This window comes from Cyclopterus lumpus, chromosome 18 (genome assembly GCF_009769545.1).
Source record: "Cyclopterus lumpus isolate fCycLum1 chromosome 18, fCycLum1.pri, whole genome shotgun sequence".
NCBI classification, from domain to species: domain Eukaryota; kingdom Metazoa; phylum Chordata; class Actinopteri; order Perciformes; family Cyclopteridae; genus Cyclopterus; species Cyclopterus lumpus.
In genome coordinates, this window is record NC_046983.1 from 13,208,123 (window position 1) to 13,227,358 (window position 19,236).

At 43.9% G+C, this 19,236-nt stretch overlaps 1 protein-coding gene across 1 annotated transcript in view; it reads right to left on the reverse strand.

Moving 5' to 3' along the window:
• Window positions 1-19,236, reverse strand: part of nrxn2b (neurexin 2b) — a 346,947-nt gene that overhangs the window by 311,809 nt on the left and 15,902 nt on the right. Inside the window, exons 2-5 of the mRNA XM_034557186.1 lie at window positions 13,321-13,482; window positions 5,718-6,156; window positions 4,260-4,643; window positions 2,178-2,381 (exon numbers count right to left, since the gene is read on the reverse strand). Of these exons, the coding sequence (XP_034413077.1) occupies window positions 2,178-2,381; window positions 4,260-4,643; window positions 5,718-6,156; window positions 13,321-13,482 (1,189 nt within the window). The remainder of the gene's footprint in view (window positions 1-2,177; window positions 2,382-4,259; window positions 4,644-5,717; window positions 6,157-13,320; window positions 13,483-19,236) is intronic.

Consider the following 19,236-nt stretch of genomic DNA (forward strand, 5'->3'; position numbering starts at 1 on the left):
AAACACAGTCGAAGACACATCGTTTTACACAATGTGTTGTCAGGACTGTGGAGTGTTGGTTAAAGAGCTTTGTCCTTCAACTGGAAGACTCAGGTTGAAATGTCAGTAAACATCAGCAACAACCTGAATCCCGCTCTGTAGCTTAGCCTGACCTTTGACCCACTCCCCCTGGAATGGGGGAATGGGAAACAGACTTCCTTTCCAGGGATCATGAAGTATTACATGAGTATTCCCCTTTGAATATCTCTATCTTGATAAGAATCATTGCTGTTGCTGTAAACTGTGTGTGCATGCGGCAGCGTGGTTGGGTTGTGGTCTCGAGCTGTCAACCGCTACAGAATAGTGGACACAAACAGCCAGGGACCAGCGTCGCGCTGTAGAGAGGTGGGGGTCATGTAGTTCACGGGCCCTATCTGTTGGTAAGCAGCAGTGTTTTTTGGAATAGATTAGCCACATTTGTGACATGATGATCAAGAAATTAAATGTCGGCCGGTTGTCATATGGGAATGTTAGTGTGATAGACTTAGCATCATCTGACACACTGAACAGGTTATTGTCCTCATCTAGGTCTAATAAATATAATCAGAGCTAATTCTGTCCAATTATAGCCTTTCCTGAAGTTAAATCGGCAGGAATTTAATTATCAATCCAATTAGTCATTATTGTGACCAATTGGATTAAATGGGCAAGGATTACCGCCTTAAAAGATACTGAGGGTTCCCTAAGGATGTGTTATACTTTAGCTGGTAATTAATCCCCTTGAAAAAAAAGCAGAGACAAATCCTGAGCAGCGCCTTAGCGTCTTCAGGTGTCGTTTCAGCCCAGTTGAAGCCGGAGGAATGGGAACGTTGGTCCCAGCTCTCTGTGGGAGAATGTGGGTACAAATTGTAGCTGCAAATGTGTGGTTTGGGGGCCTGCTAGCAGTTCAAGGTGTGTGTGGCAAGGACAAATATGAGTGCAACTTCAGACAACTACAGCTGTGAGCCGGTCTCTCTGACTGTTTGATCCAAGGGCCGCAGACATAAAGGCCGTTGAAGGGATGAAAAGTTCCATCTTCTGAGTCTTGGCCAGGTGGGGTGTTGATGAGCGACAGCAGATGAGAGAGCGAAAGGTAGGAAGAAAAGCCAGAGAAAAGAAAGTAGAAAAAGAGAGAGGAGTGACCACCTCTGCCCCCCCCCTTCCTGTCTCTATGGTGGCTTAAACTCTCATATTCCAGGGTGCAACTCTGTCATGCTCCTCCTGGTTCACCGCTGAGTCTGGACAGACTTAAGGTATCCTTAAGCTGGACGGTCATACCCATCTTCCCCAGAGCACTTATATGTTTTGCAATGGAATTTTAATAAGTCTAGAGGTCTGCCCTTCTGCAGCCTGTTTCTTAGTGGGGATTGCCCCTTCTATGAAACCATACATCGTACAAACCCTACTTCTTTACACCCCCCTCTCAACTCTCTGTAATTACTTATGATGAGGGTTCATCTCTCCTCTTCGCACCCCTAATGGCCAACCAACCTCAGTTAACTCCACCAAAACGGGAATCGAGCAGGACCCAGAGGAGGAGTGACACAGGAGCGAGGCCACCTCTAAGCTTCTAGAGACAGGCTTGTTAGTGGGGTACGGCTCAGGGTCGGGTTAGAGATGGAGCTTTTGAACTGGAGGAGTTGCTATGAGGCTTCACAGGGAACAAAAGGAAGTGGGTGAAAAGGAGAGGGGATGGAAGGAGAGGAATTACTGCAGGGCGGTTCCCCCCAAAGGGCAAAATGGGGAGGGGTTCCTGTACTTTTAGTCTTATTTTCCTGCAGCAAGCAGTTAAAGGAGGAGAAGTTTCTATATTTGTACCTCAGCAAAGTTGGCATTTCTCATTTAAACCAAGGGGCAGTGATGGGCATAAACTAGCTTATTAGCACACTGCCCTGCCAACTAGAGCTATTAAATTAAAGCGTGCTGTATCATACAAAACACACAAAACAAATGTGAAGTAACTGAGGGACAAATTTAGGAGCTTTTCCCCACCCAACTATCTGTCAATAGAAAAAAACAATGGTGGGAAATTTAAAAGGTCAAACCATCTTTCTAAGTTCAACAGTATAGGATGCTAAAATACAGAGCGGAGATGAGGAGACAGGGGATGGTAAGGGAAAGGTTAGCAGGGACAGCCACGATAAATCACGCGGGCCTACCAAGGTTCACGGTGAGCTTGACGCGGCCTCCGTCCAGCTCCAGTCGCAGGGTGTCTGCCGACTCCTTGGAGGTGGTGGCCATGAGCAGGCCGTACGCCCGCTGGGACATGAAGCGCAGAGCCACGTCCTCGGCCTCCGTGTGCATGGTGACCGGCACGATGATCTTCAGGTACATGCTGCCGTCATAACTCAGCACCGTCGCCTCTGGACGGGGGTGAGGTGGGGGACAGGGGGGGGACAAGTTGGTTAAGCATTACACAGGAGAGTAAAGGAGCATGCAGGTCAGTTGGACAGGAGAGTATCAATCGCCAAGTTTAAGCAATTGGCAGTGTCCGTCACATTTAATTATGTTTGGGAAAGTCCTCCCATATGATGTATTTAAATCATCGATGCACTTCGAAATTCGCATGGCAGCATGTAAACTGCAGCCCTTTATCTCCCTTTGTGTTTTTGTAATTGCACCTTAATGTGAGCAGAATATTCCCTGGTTATTTAATGATGAATCTACCACCCAAAGCACCGAAAGAAAACCATGCACACAGCATCTTCATCATGAATCCACTGTCAGACGCTCCTCCAGCTAAGAAAAGATGTCAGCCACAAAATTGCGGCTGATTTCAGAGACATCCTTATTCACACTAGGCACAGCCCGTGGTTACTCTCTCTAGAATCAGCCATGCCTTAAATAGACTGCTATGTAGAGTGACAGTTCCCCGAGTACTGCTCATATTTTGCATTGTGGTTCATTATGCGTCATCACAGGCTACCGTGAGTCACTGTCACAGGGTAAACGAAATGTTTACATGTTAGAAAATGATGGCAGTGAAATAAGCGTAACAATCTCTGGTTTGGGTGGGCAAACTTGGGATAAGCAGTAATAATTAAAAAGTAGATTTGTAGTTACATAAGAATTGGTGCACAGAAAATATTAATTGTCATCCTAACACTAGTTTAAAACACCATCAGTGCTTTTAGTTGTAATTCACCCTTGCTTTTCTTCCTCTAGTAAATATCACTGATTGTCCTGACATCTTTACACTGTGTTGGCATGGAGAAATATGCAGCTGGTTATTAGAATACATCCCTGCAGTAGCACAAATCTCCACCAGATGGCAAAAGAGCCTCACTGAAAGAACACCTGCCATGTGAGCACCCAGAGACCCACAAAATTACAATCAAATAAATACCACCATTCAAAATAAAGACATTTCATCCTCTACCTCCACTGTCCTGATTTGAATCCAATCTCTCCTTCCCTCATTACCCTCCTTGTCCCTCATACTGTCATGGCTCACTCACCCCCATGGACGTGCAAAATCGGATCGAGGCGCCTGCAGCTAATTGGAATGAATCAGACGTACGTGGTGCTATTTGACGAGCTCACCTCCCCTCGCTGTGGCTTAGGCGCCACCTGGGTTTACGTGACTGACACAGATGGCGGCGGTAGGCCTGGCTGCTCTGTCACACAGTTGCCAGCCTCTGAGTGCTTCAGCCCCCCAGCCAGCGGGCGCCCGAAAGCCACCCAGCCTCGGGTGGCTCTCGGTTCAGACATGTCTCCCTGTGGAGTTCTTACTCTTACTACAGCAGCTGTTTGGTTGTGTGAAAAACAAGGCAGCACATTGTTGAAATACTTGTTCTACACGTGTTTGCTCTCGATTCTGCTTCATTGGATGGGGGTTTACAACGTTCCATTGTAAACTATTTAGTTGTTGCTTCGCTGTCAGAAAGGTTGATGTCTTGCTTTGGATTTGTACACTAGCAAATTGATATTCCAACACTACCAGGAATTACAATTGGTCAAAACTAACACAGGAATTTAAATGTCAGTACATAAGTGACATAGTATATAAACACAGAATTGAATAGAATAGATTGGCCCCATTGTCACAGATATTTGAGTCAATATTGGTGCATCCCTAATACAGAGGTTGTTTCTTTTCTGAATTTTTGTTTCTTTTCAGAATTGTGTATAACGCAATTGTGTATGACTGCATACCAGATGCATTGATAGCTTTTTAGAACCTATGATGAGTTCTAGACCACCACAGTATTGGTCACCCATAAAGACATCGACCTCCGTACCTATCTCACAGTTGGCTCCCATGTATCCGGTGCCGATGCAGTCGCAGATGTAACGGTTCCAGCCCTCTTTGCACAGACCTGCGTTGCCACAGGGGGCGCTGCTGCACCTCTTCTGCAGCTCACGGGTGCAGAAACTGCTGACGCCGAAGGCGCTCTGGATCTCAGCCAGGCGGCGGACATCGCGGCTCTTGCCGTCGATGAAGAGGTCGCGGACGCAGCCCACGTAGCCGTAGTTTAGCAGCGCCGTCCAAACCTCCGGCGGCAGGATGAGGTCCGACTTAGACTCGGGCAGCCCGCCCAGGTACATGTCACTGTCCAGGTCCAGGATCTCACTGCCCTCTGGGGAGCTGAAGGGCATGCTGCGGCTGTTGACTGAGATCGATCCTGAAAGGCAGAAACACAGTTGTTGTATTGTGATTAAACATGATAAAACATTAGGGAACTGCGTGGTCTGGATAGATGGGGGAGTGTGGGGCAAGTGAGTGAGTGTGGTAGGAGTAGTAAGTGGATCATTTAGGGACGTAAAGCACAGACAGAAGGACATACAAGACACAGGGAGAATAGATGACAGCAGAGTGTGTGTGTGTGTGTGTGTGTGTGTGTGTGTGTGTGTGTGATGTGTGTGATGTGTCTGTAATAGGCTAAATGGAGGAGAAGGGAAGCAGAATGCAGCAGGGAGTGGGTGGGACAAAAGGCCCTCTATCTTTCTGTGATTAACGACTCAGTCTTAATTTTCTATTAAAAGCCAATTACAGCAGGAGCAGCAGTGAGATCACATGCATGCTCACACACACACACACGCACACACACACACACACACACACACACACACACACCCTTCCTCATTATAAGACACCATTAGGGGGAGATATAATGTCCTAGGTGCTTGCCCACCTACAGATCATTCATCAGACACCAGACATTAAAGCATGCAGATGTTCCGTTTGTGCCCACATGCGAGCAGAGACATCAGAACACAAGTCTCTCTTCAGGTAAATAAATAAACTCACATTAACTCATACCACTACATATATTATTAATAGTATGCCCAACCATGTCTTAGCTGTGGTTTTTAGCATGCCTGGATTGTTAAAGCCAATTCCGTGGCAAATCTGTGACACTATACGAGTGCCCCATATCCAATGAACTCGTCCAATCTGCTGCCTACAGAAGATACACAATACTAGGGAAACAGTTATGAACTGAGTACACGCACAGTGGTGGTTTTGTAAAATAGCATTAGCAACAGACTCATATGTACACACATTGGTGTACAAGTGAGGAAAAGACACTTCGGATATTTGATGATATCACGAAAGTATAGTTTTCAAAACATACTTTCTTTCTTGATGGGGGAAGTATTAACTCTAAAGCCAACACATCTTCTGATATTGCAATAACAGTTTAAACAAGCACAGTCAAATGTGAGAACAGCTGGCAGTTTAAAGCACCCCTCACCTTTCCTCCCTTCCCTCTGGAAATCCACATGGCACCAGTCCCCGTCATTGACCTTCTTGTTGCTGGCCTTCAGTTTTGTTTTTCCAGAGCCCATATCGATCAGCAGGTACAAATACCCCTCCAGCAGCTCCATGGCAAAGTAATCGGTCTTCAGCTCCCGACCGGGCTTCTGCTCTTTGGGACCCTGAGGACGGCCGTGGCTGAACAGCAGGAGTCCGCTGGGCTCCGTAGTGCGGAAGTCAAAGGAGATGGAGCCCGTCTTCTTGGTGTTCCACTTGGGCAGGGAGATGTAGGACTCGGGGGTCTCAAAGGTGACAGGGTCCAGGGCTGCCACGTCCTCACAGCGGAACACCAAGTCACCATTCAGGGTGATCTTGGGGTCGCGCTCGATAGCCAGCCGAGACAGCTCCAGCTTAAAATCGTTGTTCTTGTACACCACCTGGAGAGCAGAGCGGACAGCAAGTGGTTATAATCCTGTAGGTAATAGTGCTGGTGACGTGTGATTGGGGATGAAAACATGCCATCTACTACTGGATGACATTATTTGCTGTAGCCTAAAACGCAGCTGCAGCAGAGAAGAACATTGTGTCTATAATGTTGAGATCCTGCAGATGCATCATAATTGGCCAAATTAATTTCAAGTGTCAGTTATAGTGGCTGCTGGGAAACCGTGTCAGCATGGGGAAATGATGAATCAGGACATGAATGAGAAGCATGACTTTCTGTTGAGCAGCAGTGGGAAACCAACGTTGGTACAAAGTGTGTGCTGTGCGCTGTTTTTTGGATTTGGAAAGTCCTTCACACTTTGAACATTTTTAACCACGTAGGGCCAATGAGTTGCCCAAGGCCTGCTTCCATTGACATCAATGACGTCGGGGTTGTGCTCAGTGCATCATAACCACTGTATAAACTCTCGGTCAAATCCATTACGTGTAAAAACTACGAGCTGTTGGTCAAAAGCTGCAGCTCAGAAATGTCAGTATACCGGCAAAATTAATTGAAAAAAAGCTCAAAAGGCAAAGTCAGACGCAGGGGAGAGTGAATGTTGCTTACGGCCTTAATGTAAATGTCTCCCGACAGCCTTTGATGACATTCTGCTCAATTGTTTCTGCTCAAAGTGTGTGGCTGTGCCTCACTCTATGCATTCGGAATGGTTTGAGTGCTAAAGGCAAAGTAAATTATCCTTGTCTTTGTTTCACTTCTCCTTTTATTTGTTGAACACTCTGTCGGCAGCGTTTTGAGAGGCTGTCCTCAAGGTAATAGTGTGAAGTAGCTGAGGTCTTCGCATGTCATTGGGTGTGTGCATTTTCTCCTGAGTTTAGTGCTCTTCACGCTTCCTCACACACCCTCACACATACTCGCTGACAGGTAATAGGAATGTAGAGAGTTGTTGTTTATCCCCCCCCTCTATCTTCTAGGCGAAGGAGTCTCGGGTTCCATCTGCAGCAGATGTTTACTATTGCAATGTCACAGAGCAAAGACACGAAAAAGCTACCTGCTCAATGTGTTTTTACATCAACCTCCATTGTGTTTTTCCATGCTTTCAGCTGTTAACTACACTCTTTTCAAATCATACTACACAGTCTCATGTGGATGTCCTACCCTGCAGGTAGCCATTGACTCGCATTCCTTTAAGTAGACTACGTCAACGTATTCGAGATAATCGTGAACAACAAGTTCCCACGTCTCTTTTTGTCGGCATTAGGTTTAAATTAAGCACAACTTAAGACATCAGAATGCTGCTTATTTTCTCCATCTTGCTTCTTAAAGAATACTTTGCTACCCAGGAGCTTGTTTTTCAGACCGAGGTGAGTTTCACGACGGCGTCTAGACGGAAGTTCGGCTAATTGTGGGTTTTATCAATTCAATGGCACAATCCAGCAGTGGTCGTTGCAGACACTCCTGGCAGAGATCTGCACTCTACTGAGTTACCCATGTATTAAGTCACCATTTGCCTCGGGTTTGGCCTGCTTCTGTATTCGCACCACTGAAAAGCTTGTCTGGTGCAATCACAGGATCTCTTTCAAAAGCCCTACAATCTTAATGTTTTTTTTACATGCATGCATGCTCTCTCTCTCCACCTCTCTCTCTCGTCCTCCCTGTCAAACGCCACACCTACGCACAGGCACAGGATGAACCGCGAGAACGCAGATATGCTGGGTTATTCCTGAATTTAAGCCTCCTTTGGTTATCCCTTTCTTTGGCCACGCTGCCACATGCACTTTACACCTCATCATGTCGTCATTAGCAGAGATTAGTCCTGGTAATTAGCCATGATCACGCTAAAACTGGCAGCTAATAAAGCGTGAGCTGTCCTGGCTTAAGGTGTTATCAACACAGAAATAAGAGGTAAACGAGAGAAAAATGCAGTGGGCTCATTTTCATCTTAACTATTTTGAGGTATTTATTTTTCGTTAATCCATGCTAATCTGTTTCTAGGGGGAAAACAAATGCAGTCTGGTGTGCCGCTTTATACAACGGATCATACGGCATCTGGGGAAAAGATGAGGCAGGAAATAAAGCTGGCAACATGCTGCACCAGATGACTCTCAGGCCAGTTAGTATCTGCAACATGGCCCAATACCAGCCCATGTGTAAGATAGTGTTAGGTGGCTAAAATTAAGATGTTCTGTTTTCCTTTGTTTTCTTTTTGCAGACTCAAAGAGGGTAGAGGTGTACGACCTGTCAACGTAATCGCATACACATCGAACATGAATATTATTGATCTACTTTACCCTACAAACAGTGAGAACACATACTTTGTTCATTGTAAATCAATGTTCAAATTAACATGAAATTCGGTGTGGGTCACCAAGAGGGAGATTTCAAATGAAATAGGTCAAATTCTTGCTTTTTTTTAACACGTGGCCCAGATTTCCATTACATTTGCTGTGGTGTTCCTTCTCCCTGAAAGATGAATCTTCACGTCAGTTGTGACCTCTTCCTTAGCACCATTGAGCACTTGTGTAAAATAAATATCAATATACTAATTTTGCAATGATACTCATGCTCTGGTCATGAACCAATGAGCCTTCTATTTTGAAAACTTCACAAGCTTTCCTCCTACATTACTACCATCGCTACTTGGTACTAGCCTAAAAGGTCAAGTGTGAACAAAAGACAGCTAAATGTAGAAGACACATTGCTGATTAGGAACGAGGGTCTGCCATATTCACATTGACTGGTGGCAATAGCTGCATCTGACATCCCAAAAAGTCTTTCAACAAACTAATCAACAGCAGACAAAGCCTGCCGCTGACATCTGGTCTCTTAGTCATGAATGTGCTCAACAAAGTTGATAAGGCAGAGATGGCACATCACGGACACAATGGCAGATTTGTGTGCCAGCGTTCAACATGTCATTGACGTCAAGACTCCTGATGTCAGAGGGATTTTGTGCAATCCAGCATGTCACAAATCAAAGCCAGCATGAATTGAATGGCTATTGATAGGATGTGATCTGCTGCTGGAGCAGAATTAGTCCTTCATGGCAATCTGTCTGTTATTACTGGGCAAGTTCAGATCATCGGAGAGCCGCACATCACACGGCCAGCTTTGTTTTAGGTTTGATACAAAGCAGCATGTGTGCCAGGATCCAGCCTGTTGTGAAGCATCTTCAATTCAACGAGGGCAAGACATGAACATGCTTTGCCTTTTTGAGCCTCGGTATGAAATGCTCAGGTTTTACGCCCGTCTCTTCAAGCCACCCTCACGGAAAAAAAGACCATTATGCTCTGATTGGATGGGAGAAAAGAAAAAAATGAGCCTGTACGTGACATAGTAAGGAGAGCAACATCTGAAGGGCTTGTCGTTTGCTCAGCAGCCCACCAAACTGACCGGGTTGTCTTATTTCACAGTGTGTGGGTGGATAGACACTCTAGATACACAACTGTGTGTGCACTAGCACTGAACAGGTGAGTTTTCCATGATGAGTCCCCTTCAGGTATTCCAGTGTCTCTCTAGCAAAATAATCCAAATGTAAAAGGAGAGTAGTCAGGGGCGCCAACAACAAACAAACAAACAAACAAACAAACAAACAAACAAACAAATAAACAGCAGAGCGCAAAAGAAGGAGAAAAACAAGAATACGAGGGATAGGTGTTCAGCAGTAAGGGAGGAAGGATGGATGTACGGAGATGGCAGTAAATGACAATTGCGAGGGAGACGAGTGTAACAGAGGGACAGAGCAATGCAGGAGGCGTGAAGGGCCGCACTCTGAACGGTGTATCAAATAAGCTGTGCTTTTGTGAAGCAAAAGACCCAGAAGACCGGCCGGGGGAAGATTCTGTATAAATGCATGCGCTGACTCAGCATCTAGACCATATGCCTTTCTTTCATATCATCAAATCCTTCAGGGTTTCTGACTTCATACAGACATTTGCAATATGTGCTCCTCAGTATTGGGAGGGCAGATCTGAAGAGCTCATTTGACGCTGCAGAGAAGTTCGCCGGCTTTGTCCATTAGTTTAAAAGATCATAGTCAAAGACCTTACAAAGAACTTGAGCAGAGTTAATAATGTTCAGAAACACAGTTTTGTTCCCTCCTTTGATGTGATGATCACTTCTCCTCCGGTTCAATGACTTTGCTCGCAGTGCGGCCGGGTGTGTTTGCGTTGGATTAACTACGGCGATCTTTCTGAAAACCATAATGTGTGGCCTCGACATGGACTGTGACTGGGCCAAAGCCTTCCGCAGGGGTGACTCCATTGATTTGTTTCTGTCATTGAGAAACTCCACGAATCTAACAACCTGCAGGTCAGCAGAACAGAAAGAATCATTGTCCTCCCGATGTACTTGGGGCTGTGAATGTCCGATGAGCGCACACAACACTTTGTTTGAGCCTGTTTTTGTAAGGGTTGCAATTAAACACATATGTTCAATATGTATTGACTCTATTGACATTTACTGACAGCTAGTGACACACTTACAGCATGACTATAAATTGCATTGATTGCCGTTGCCGTTGCAAAAAGGAGTCTCAAATGAATGTAAGTGGGATGCCTCCGGAAGATAATATTGCACCACAAAGGGGAGACTAGGTGGAGGACAGAAAGCATCCATACACAGTTGGGAGGACAGGGCGAGAGAGCAATAGAAAGAGAGAGAAAGGAGGAGGGCCAGAGCATTCAACCTGTGAGCGGAATTGGTTGAAGGAAAAAATTGTCCGTAAGCATGGCAAAGCTGGCGTGCCAACATCGCTACCATGGACGTAATTACACAAAAGTGCCCCCGAGAAAGGGAGGATTAGAGGTGGAGAGAAGTGATGAGAGAAGAGAGGTGGGAAGATCGAGGAGAGGGAGACCGAGATAGAGGGAGGAGTGTGAAATGGGAGATAGCAAGGTCACTGTCTGGGAGAAAGATGAAGGTGGTTGCAGTGGAGAGACAGATGGCGACATGTAGAAGAAGAGGGGAATCTGTGGAAACGGGGTCTGAGGAGCGATCTGATTTCACACTCTGCCACACACACACACACACACACACACACACACACACACACACACACATAGCAAATAAAAACTTCATAGGGCTTCAGTGCCTTGTTCGGTGCCTTTTTACTCTTCTTCTGCTCCGCTCTTGCTTTGAATTTCGGCTGCCTGGAGGGAATTGGCCAAGCGTATCAAAGGCGGTTGACCACGGTGGCGGTATGAAAGCCTTGCCCCGGACCATAACACCACTGATAATCTGAGCTGTGCCACTGAACTAGCACAGGATGAAACACACCGCTGTCTACCCACCCCACTCACTTTCCTCTGTATTTCTAGCCCTATTGTACTACTCTAGTGGCACTCTCAGTTCCCCATGTTGAGGGTTTTCGTCGTGCCTTTCTATGTAGTTACCTTTCTGGCTCAGTTGAGCTGATATAGTCATTAGAGCTTGACCCAAGCTGACAAAGTTGAGCCCATGGAACCGGAATAAAAGCAAAACAGGAATAAGAACCAGTGTATCAAATTCTAGATCTTTCTGAACCAAACACATTTTCAAATTAGAGGGCCTACCTAGTATTGAGTCTCAGATATGTCACTTTAAGAGTACAAGTTACATAACAGCCGACATGCATATGGTACTGTACCTATAGGAGGCTGGTTCGGCTTAGTAACACTCATCATCTCCTCCTCATTTCATCTACTCTAGCTTAGCTTTATCAGCCTGACCAACAGAGTTTCAAATGCTCTGCTCTCCAATCATCTGCTCTGTCTCTCCTTTTCCAGTACTTGGCCTCACATTGCAGATTCCCTTCCACCTCTATTTGTAGCCGTTAACTCTCCCTAGTCGGGTTTTCCCCTGTGCCTAGTCTGTACGTTGACTGTAAATCCAGCCCTGATCTTGATGAGAGGGGATAGTTAAACGCCTTGGGAAGTTTAAGACCCACTAGGGATCCTTCTGATAGCAACCCAAATAATGAAAATGTAATTCTACAGGCATAATTAAGTTAGAGATAGGGCGATTACTGTGCGATCCATTAAAAGTGATGGCAAAAGTAATTACTTATTCAATCAGCGTGGTTTTATGAGGAAATGCGATGGCACCATGTTGCGTCGCCACTATACAAGTCATTACATTTACAAGGGCATAATACTTTAAGCTGTGATTGGTCCTCTTGACAGCTTGTTAAGCTGTGAATTAAAGCCCTGGTGAAAAGTAATTTCTTTGGTCAAACTTGAAGTAAAGTCTTCAAAGGCAACTGTCCTCTACATATCCAACCCTCACAAGTGTGCATGCAGCTGCATAGCTTTGATATAAATCTGAAACTTCCAAGTTGAAGCATCCGACTGTGGTGTGTGCAATGTGTATGGATGTGTCAAAACTGACTTTAGCACAGTGGAACATGTGTTCTCAATGCAAAAATAATTGAACATATAGTTGCAGGACGTCCACTAACATGTAAAGACAGCTAAAAAGAGATTTGTTAAAATGAAGCACCTACTGCTGGCTGGTGTGGTAAGAAAGTTTCCACAGCAAGTAGCTTGCTAGCATGATACAGTTGGATACAGTACAAATAATATGTATAATAGTATGTACACATGGAACAGGCCTACCGAGGGGCCCAAAGTGTCAGGGCCCACCTCGGCCTTCACCTACAAAATGTCACTCAAAGAGAGACATGCCAACCAGGAAGAGACTAAAAATTACAACAAAAGAAAAGATTAAAACGGGACACAAAAAGCCTACCGAGTACACAAAGTGATGACAAATAGCTGCAGAGAGAACCAAAGAGACGCTCAACGACTATGAAAAGGGGAAAAGGCAACCACACAGAGACACAAAATGACTACAAAGAGACACACAGCAGCTACAAAGAAACACAAAATGACTCCAAAGAGGAACAGAATGACCTAAAATAGGAACACAACTTCAAAGAGACACAAACAAATAGAATAAAGAGGGGCAAAACCAACCAAAGACAAAATATGACTACAAATAAAAATGCAAAATTGACCACAAAGAGATATAAAAGCACAGAGATGTGTGTAATGCCTAGAAATAGATACAAAACAGCAACAACAGGCTAAACAAATATATATATATATATATATATATATATATATATATATATATATATATATATATATATATATATATATAATCACACAGAGCCACTTACATCTTTAAGACAGCCCATAAAGTTGTTGCTGACTGGTGATCCGGGCAGGTCCGCCGTATTGGGGCTCCCTCCAATGTAGAAGAAGTCATCCGAACCCAACATGGTGTAATCCTCCTGGGTGTAACCAGTGGTGGTCAATATACCATCCACTGAGATGGTCACCTGGCATAGGCATGGCCCAAAAGAGACAGGCACAGAGATAGAGATAGGTAGAAACAGAGGATTCCCAGAGTGGAGAGGAATTAGAAAAATGAGGAAAAACAAGGAAGAAAGTAGATTAAACACCGACAATAGGTGGGGTTGTCCTCTAAATGGTATCGTTTGGTTGGTTGGTTGGTTGCTTTTGGTGCCACTCAGACTGGGGGCTTTCACTCTAGAGTGCAGTTGCTAAGAGCAAACCAATGGAATGGCGTGCTGTGCTCTCTGTGTAATCACTGACTCCTGATTTAATTGAGTAATGGTTAAAGCAACTGCCTTCTACTCTTGTTTAAGTGCACATAAAGACATGTCAAAATCAATATAGCAACCAGTGCAGCACTATTTTGTTACAGGTAAGACTATTGTTTAAATATCAACTGGGCTTTCCTGGCATAGTTATTCTGCAATATTCCTTTGCTGAACCAGTCCTCACTTGAGGTCCTAACAGCAGAAGTCAAGTTCTTTTCTTTATTTAAGTGCTTTAAGTCTCGTCTTTTGTGGAAGTTTACCCATTCTGTGAAGCACGTTTGAGAGCTGAAAATGCCGGGTGGAATCAAACACACAGCCGCAAGCTGATGGTGTGAGAAACATGACTATATACCCAACATTTTAGTTGTAAACAAACAGATGCATAAACAATGCATTTCTTAGGTACCTCCTGACTTTTCTGTGAAATTGATTGATGATTTGTTTTAATCTTTTTAGCTCAAATGCTAATAGGTTGTCTGTCAAATTAATTCTCCGAAGACTTGATTTACTGGATGGCATGACCAACTTGATCAAGATGTGTTATCTAAATCACAACAGCATGTGTGGGGACTACTCTTGCACTGATGTCACACCAGACCTTACAAGATGAGGTGAAGCACTCGACCTCGTAAGTTCAAAGAATACCTGAAGAGCCAGTAAAATGAAACGCTCATATACAATTAGAATGCAACTCAGAGTTTTCTCCACTCCATTCTTCCAGGAGTTGTCTTTTTACATCACACTCATTACAAAGCAGCAATTAGCAGTACTTGATGGAAATGCTAATAAGTATAATTTGGCTAATTGCATTATATCATGGCTGTATTTGCTATCAGAGACGCAGCGATGCCTCAGCGCAAACATCTTGCCAAATAATGCTGTTTGATTCTGGAGAGATTTTTGCAGTTAGTGACCAATTTATTGCCTAATTATCCTAATAGAGCTGGCCTGGGCGAAAGTGACGTACTCAAGTCTCTGATTTAACATCTGTTATTCTGCATAAATGTGCAGAGCTTAAATACAGGACTGCAGGGAGCCGTGTACACAACCATCTGTTTGTCATTCCCTTTGCACACGCTACCTGCATTTCAACGCCTGATTTTTATTTTGGACATTTAGAATAAGATTTTGCATTAAGCAGTACTTAATTTATGCCCGTAGGATTCTACTCTGCCTTTAATGTAGTTTTGATGAGGATAATTGCTGATAATTCTCTAACAGCAAGCTATGAGCACAGACACATTCTCTTTTTAAATCACAAATTGATTTCAATCTGCAACAACAGAAACGCAAAAACAAACCAAAAAGTGCGGTAAACATTCTAAAGCAGAGCTGAAGAGAAACCTTAGCAACTGCACTCAACAGACCAGTCGCCCCAGTTAAGTTCTTGCCTTCTTGATCTTTTTGTTTGTGTACTTCCCTTCTAGACAGGGCAACTCATTTTTATGTCTGCTGTCACTACTTGGAGATAAAGAGCAATCGTATTGGCCAGATGGCATGAAGAATCTGTGGTTGAAAGTGCTGGTGTGTTGGGGTCGTCTGAAAATCTTGGACGCGGCTTTCTGCGGGGCGACGTCAGTTATCCTATCGAGATGAGAGGGACCGTACAGAGGGCCAGGGGCGTGAACCGGGGGAGGGGAGGTCGGGGTTGTCTCACGACGCGTGCCTTTTAAGACGTTCCTATGGACTTTGTCCTCTTCTCAAAATAAAGAGGTGGGAAGCAGGGTAAAAGGGGAGGTGTAACCTGTAATATGTCTGAAATTGAAATGTTGACTTGTGCTGAAGAACATATCTTATGGCCAGGCAATATCTTTGGATGTGGAAGAATACTTTGTGGAGGGTTGTTGATGGTACACCTTCAGGGATAGATGTGCCCATTGGGCTAGCCCATCTAGCTGCCAGACACCTATGAAGTCCCCAGATAAAATGGGGAAATTAGAGATCAGCAATGTATCGGTCCTTTCTTTCTCTCTCTTGCCATCTCCATCATCCCAGCTTCCACCACTTAAATTGTTCATCAAAGCATTTCAAAAGAAAATCCCTGGGGCTATCGTAAGGAATTCATTGATTGTTTCTGTGAGGTTGGACCTAAGCAACAAGAAGAAAAAAAACAGCATGCAAAATTAAGCAAATAAATTGTTTGTCAAAAAGACAGCTAAACAAATATCCAAGTGTTTGGGTATTTGTTTCTGAGCTGACTTTGACTCTTTGCTTTCACCAAACTTTACCAACCCATTCAGTGACATTACAAGCACTTGCATCACCGGCCAGAGGAGGGAAAAGGGTGATGATATCACAGGTTGCTGCAGGAAATACCCCAACAGGCCGTACAGTTCGGAGGAAATGCAAATTAAAGTCAAATATTAAGGTTCCACCAGAGATAAGTATAGGGCTGTTTGTCTCCACTGTCTTGAATGTTATCTTTCAGCTTGAAAAAGATGTAACTGTGGATATTTTACTTGTCAATAAGACACGGCAGGCACAGCAGTGCTAAACGTTGGATCCAGGTCACTAAAAGGAATACCATCTGTGCCTGCCATCCCTTGATTGTGAATGCATTCAGAGTAATTGTAGTGACAGAACCAAAGCACTAATTAACGTGAAATGCTGGCGTACACCATTATTTACTGGATGAAAACAACCGTGATTTATTTTGATGTGAAAAGTGTCTTTAACGGACCTGAGCGGAGTCAACGATACTGCCTGAAAATGATAATTTATGATTGTGTGATCACAGTTTCTTTTTTGAAACACAGCCTTGTGTGATAGTCTAAGCACGCCAGTTGAATACAAACAAATAACTAATTCACTTATTTACAGCATCTATTTCTGCTCCTATTTCTGCTCTATTAAAAACAATAAAACCCTCAAAAAAGCAAATCTAAAAATCTGGCCTGGATCCTCCTTTCATTGGTACCTAAAACAATACACATCCGCTAAAAATAGGACTTTCTAAGTGAGACAACACACATGAAGTTGACTTGCCATTGGATCCCTTGGATTTTACCAAGCTGCTCTTCAAATACTCCTTTAGCCCAGTACACACAGGAACCAAACAGAGCTGGCTGATCTGTGCTGAACTGTGTGCCCCAGATATTAATAGAAAACACAGACTGGAGCCGTTTACAGCTGAATGTACTGTGAAGGGATTGACTGAGCTCTGACTGAATCCAGCTCATGGGGAGCATTGTATTTTGCCCACTCACATGCCTGCGTGGTCCTGTGAAGGGGGAACGTCTCTGTTATGATTTCAACCCCCCATCTATGCAATCAATCTCTTTTTTCCCGTGTTCCTCTTGAACCGCCGTCTACCTACTGAATATCGAAGCTTTTGTGATGGGGCTTCACACGGTGGACTAGAATGCTTCTCCTCGTGGAGCCCTGCCGTGTGATCAGCCAAGCGTGTTACTGCCTCATCGACCATATCTGGCCCCAGGACTGCAGGCAACTAAACGCTCCGACAAGTAGATCCCCCTTTTATCAAGTTAACGGAGGTGAACATGATTCCAGCTGGGATTCCACTTAGTCAATACCACCACACATGAAACCATGGGACTAACCAGATCCTGCATCCACCACAAGCATGTTGTATTCTAGCGAGCTTACATAAACACTGTGTGTTTAGAGATGAATCCTCACGTCTAACATCCAATGACTCCTTTTATATCTTCAGGAGACTGGTAGCTTACATGCTGAGCTGAGCAAATACAATAAAAAAAGACACAAGGAAGAGTGAGCAGACGGTAAACCATAACCCTTTAGAATAACCTTTAATAATTACTTTTAATTATGAATGTTTTACACAATAGTTATTTAACGATTAAACAATGAAAACACAATACTATTTACTCATTAAACTGATATGCTGTTACATTGACAGTGTATTGTTGCACTATGAGGTTTTATATACTATAGTATGCATTACAACATTCTAAATGATGTGTAAACCTAAAAGAAACTATTCGTAAAACATATTAACATTATGGATCAGATATTTGTAACACATTAAGTATTAATAATTGGTTTGTATGGTATGACATTTAAAACTAAACCATTAATAAATAGTGGACTAATATAATGACAATACAATTGTCTCTTTAACATAACAAGTTATAGTATTACTAATGATTATTTACTATCTATTTATCATTTAATAATGAGTTATTCTAAAGTGTTACTGGTAAAACTAGGACAGCAGACACTACTTCCCCTGTATGAAAGACAAAGGAAGAATGATATGTTATGCTATCAGAAGCTATATTATGTCTGCTTTGTCTGCTTTGTGTGACTTTCTAGCTCTCACTGTGAGCACATTTTCTATCCAAGAATAAAGGTTGTGTTCTACCTTCCATTTGTCGAAGTGTCCAGTCTCTACTTTCACGTCTAGTTTCTTTGTCATCGACCAGGTACCGACACCTGTCAGTACCTTCATGTATTCAACAGCATCATCCGTGCAGCGAGCTTACCTTGGAAAATGTACTACATTTGATCTTTTGCAGGGAGAAAGAACGTGTCACATTTTGTATAACAGCGGTTGCATAATACAGTTGAAGGCTCACATCAGAAACGTATCATCATAGATCACACCCATTTACTCGGGTCAAAGACAGAGCCGTGGGAAGGAGGGATGTACAAGAGAGAAAGGCAAAGAAGTCATTCCCCTCCGGCGGCGGACTTCTGTAGGTGTCTGGCAGCTTGTCAACGTGCATTAGCCGGGAGTGATTTAGTATTTCAACACTAAATATGTCGTTTCTAACTGAGCTCCACATCTAGGTTAGTAAATGAGGGAGGGTCGGGAGTCCTGGGGCGAGTGCTGTTTTTGCAACAGTTGTCAAGGGGATGGGGAGAGAAAGGAGGGGAGGGGTTTTCTTTTTTGCTGTTTGCCGAAAAGAGTTCAAAGGGCTGGAGGGTGAACAAAATCGGTTAGTATTTTTGTAAGTAAGGGAAAGTCAGACACAAAAATGGTTGTTAGTACAGTTACAACAAAGGTTTGATTCAAACAGTAGATTAGTAACACTGTTTTAGTAAATTTAGTGATAAGTTAGGTGAGGATTCTTCTAAAGTCCTGATTGCTCAAACCAGGTCCGAAATATGGACTTAATGTGTTATTTCATGTGCGAGGGTTTGTTTTGGTTAAGAGGAAACAAAATGAATCCATCCAAGCTAACAGGGTGACACACACGCCATGCACTTAAAATGGGAAGGATGACAGGAAGACTGAAGATTGGATGTGGTGGAAGGGGGGGGGGGGGGGGGGGGGGGGGTCCATTAGACACAACACAAAACAGACCAACTATTAGATGATGAAAGAAAAAGCATCTGGCAAGATGCAGCAAGATGGGAAAGTAGTGGGGTGATGAATGAAATTGCAGGGCACCACGAAACCAGACAAATGGGGAAAGGGGGAGAGCTTCCAATGTTAAGGTTGAGACAAGAATGCAACAGAAAGAGCCATCGAGACACTGACAC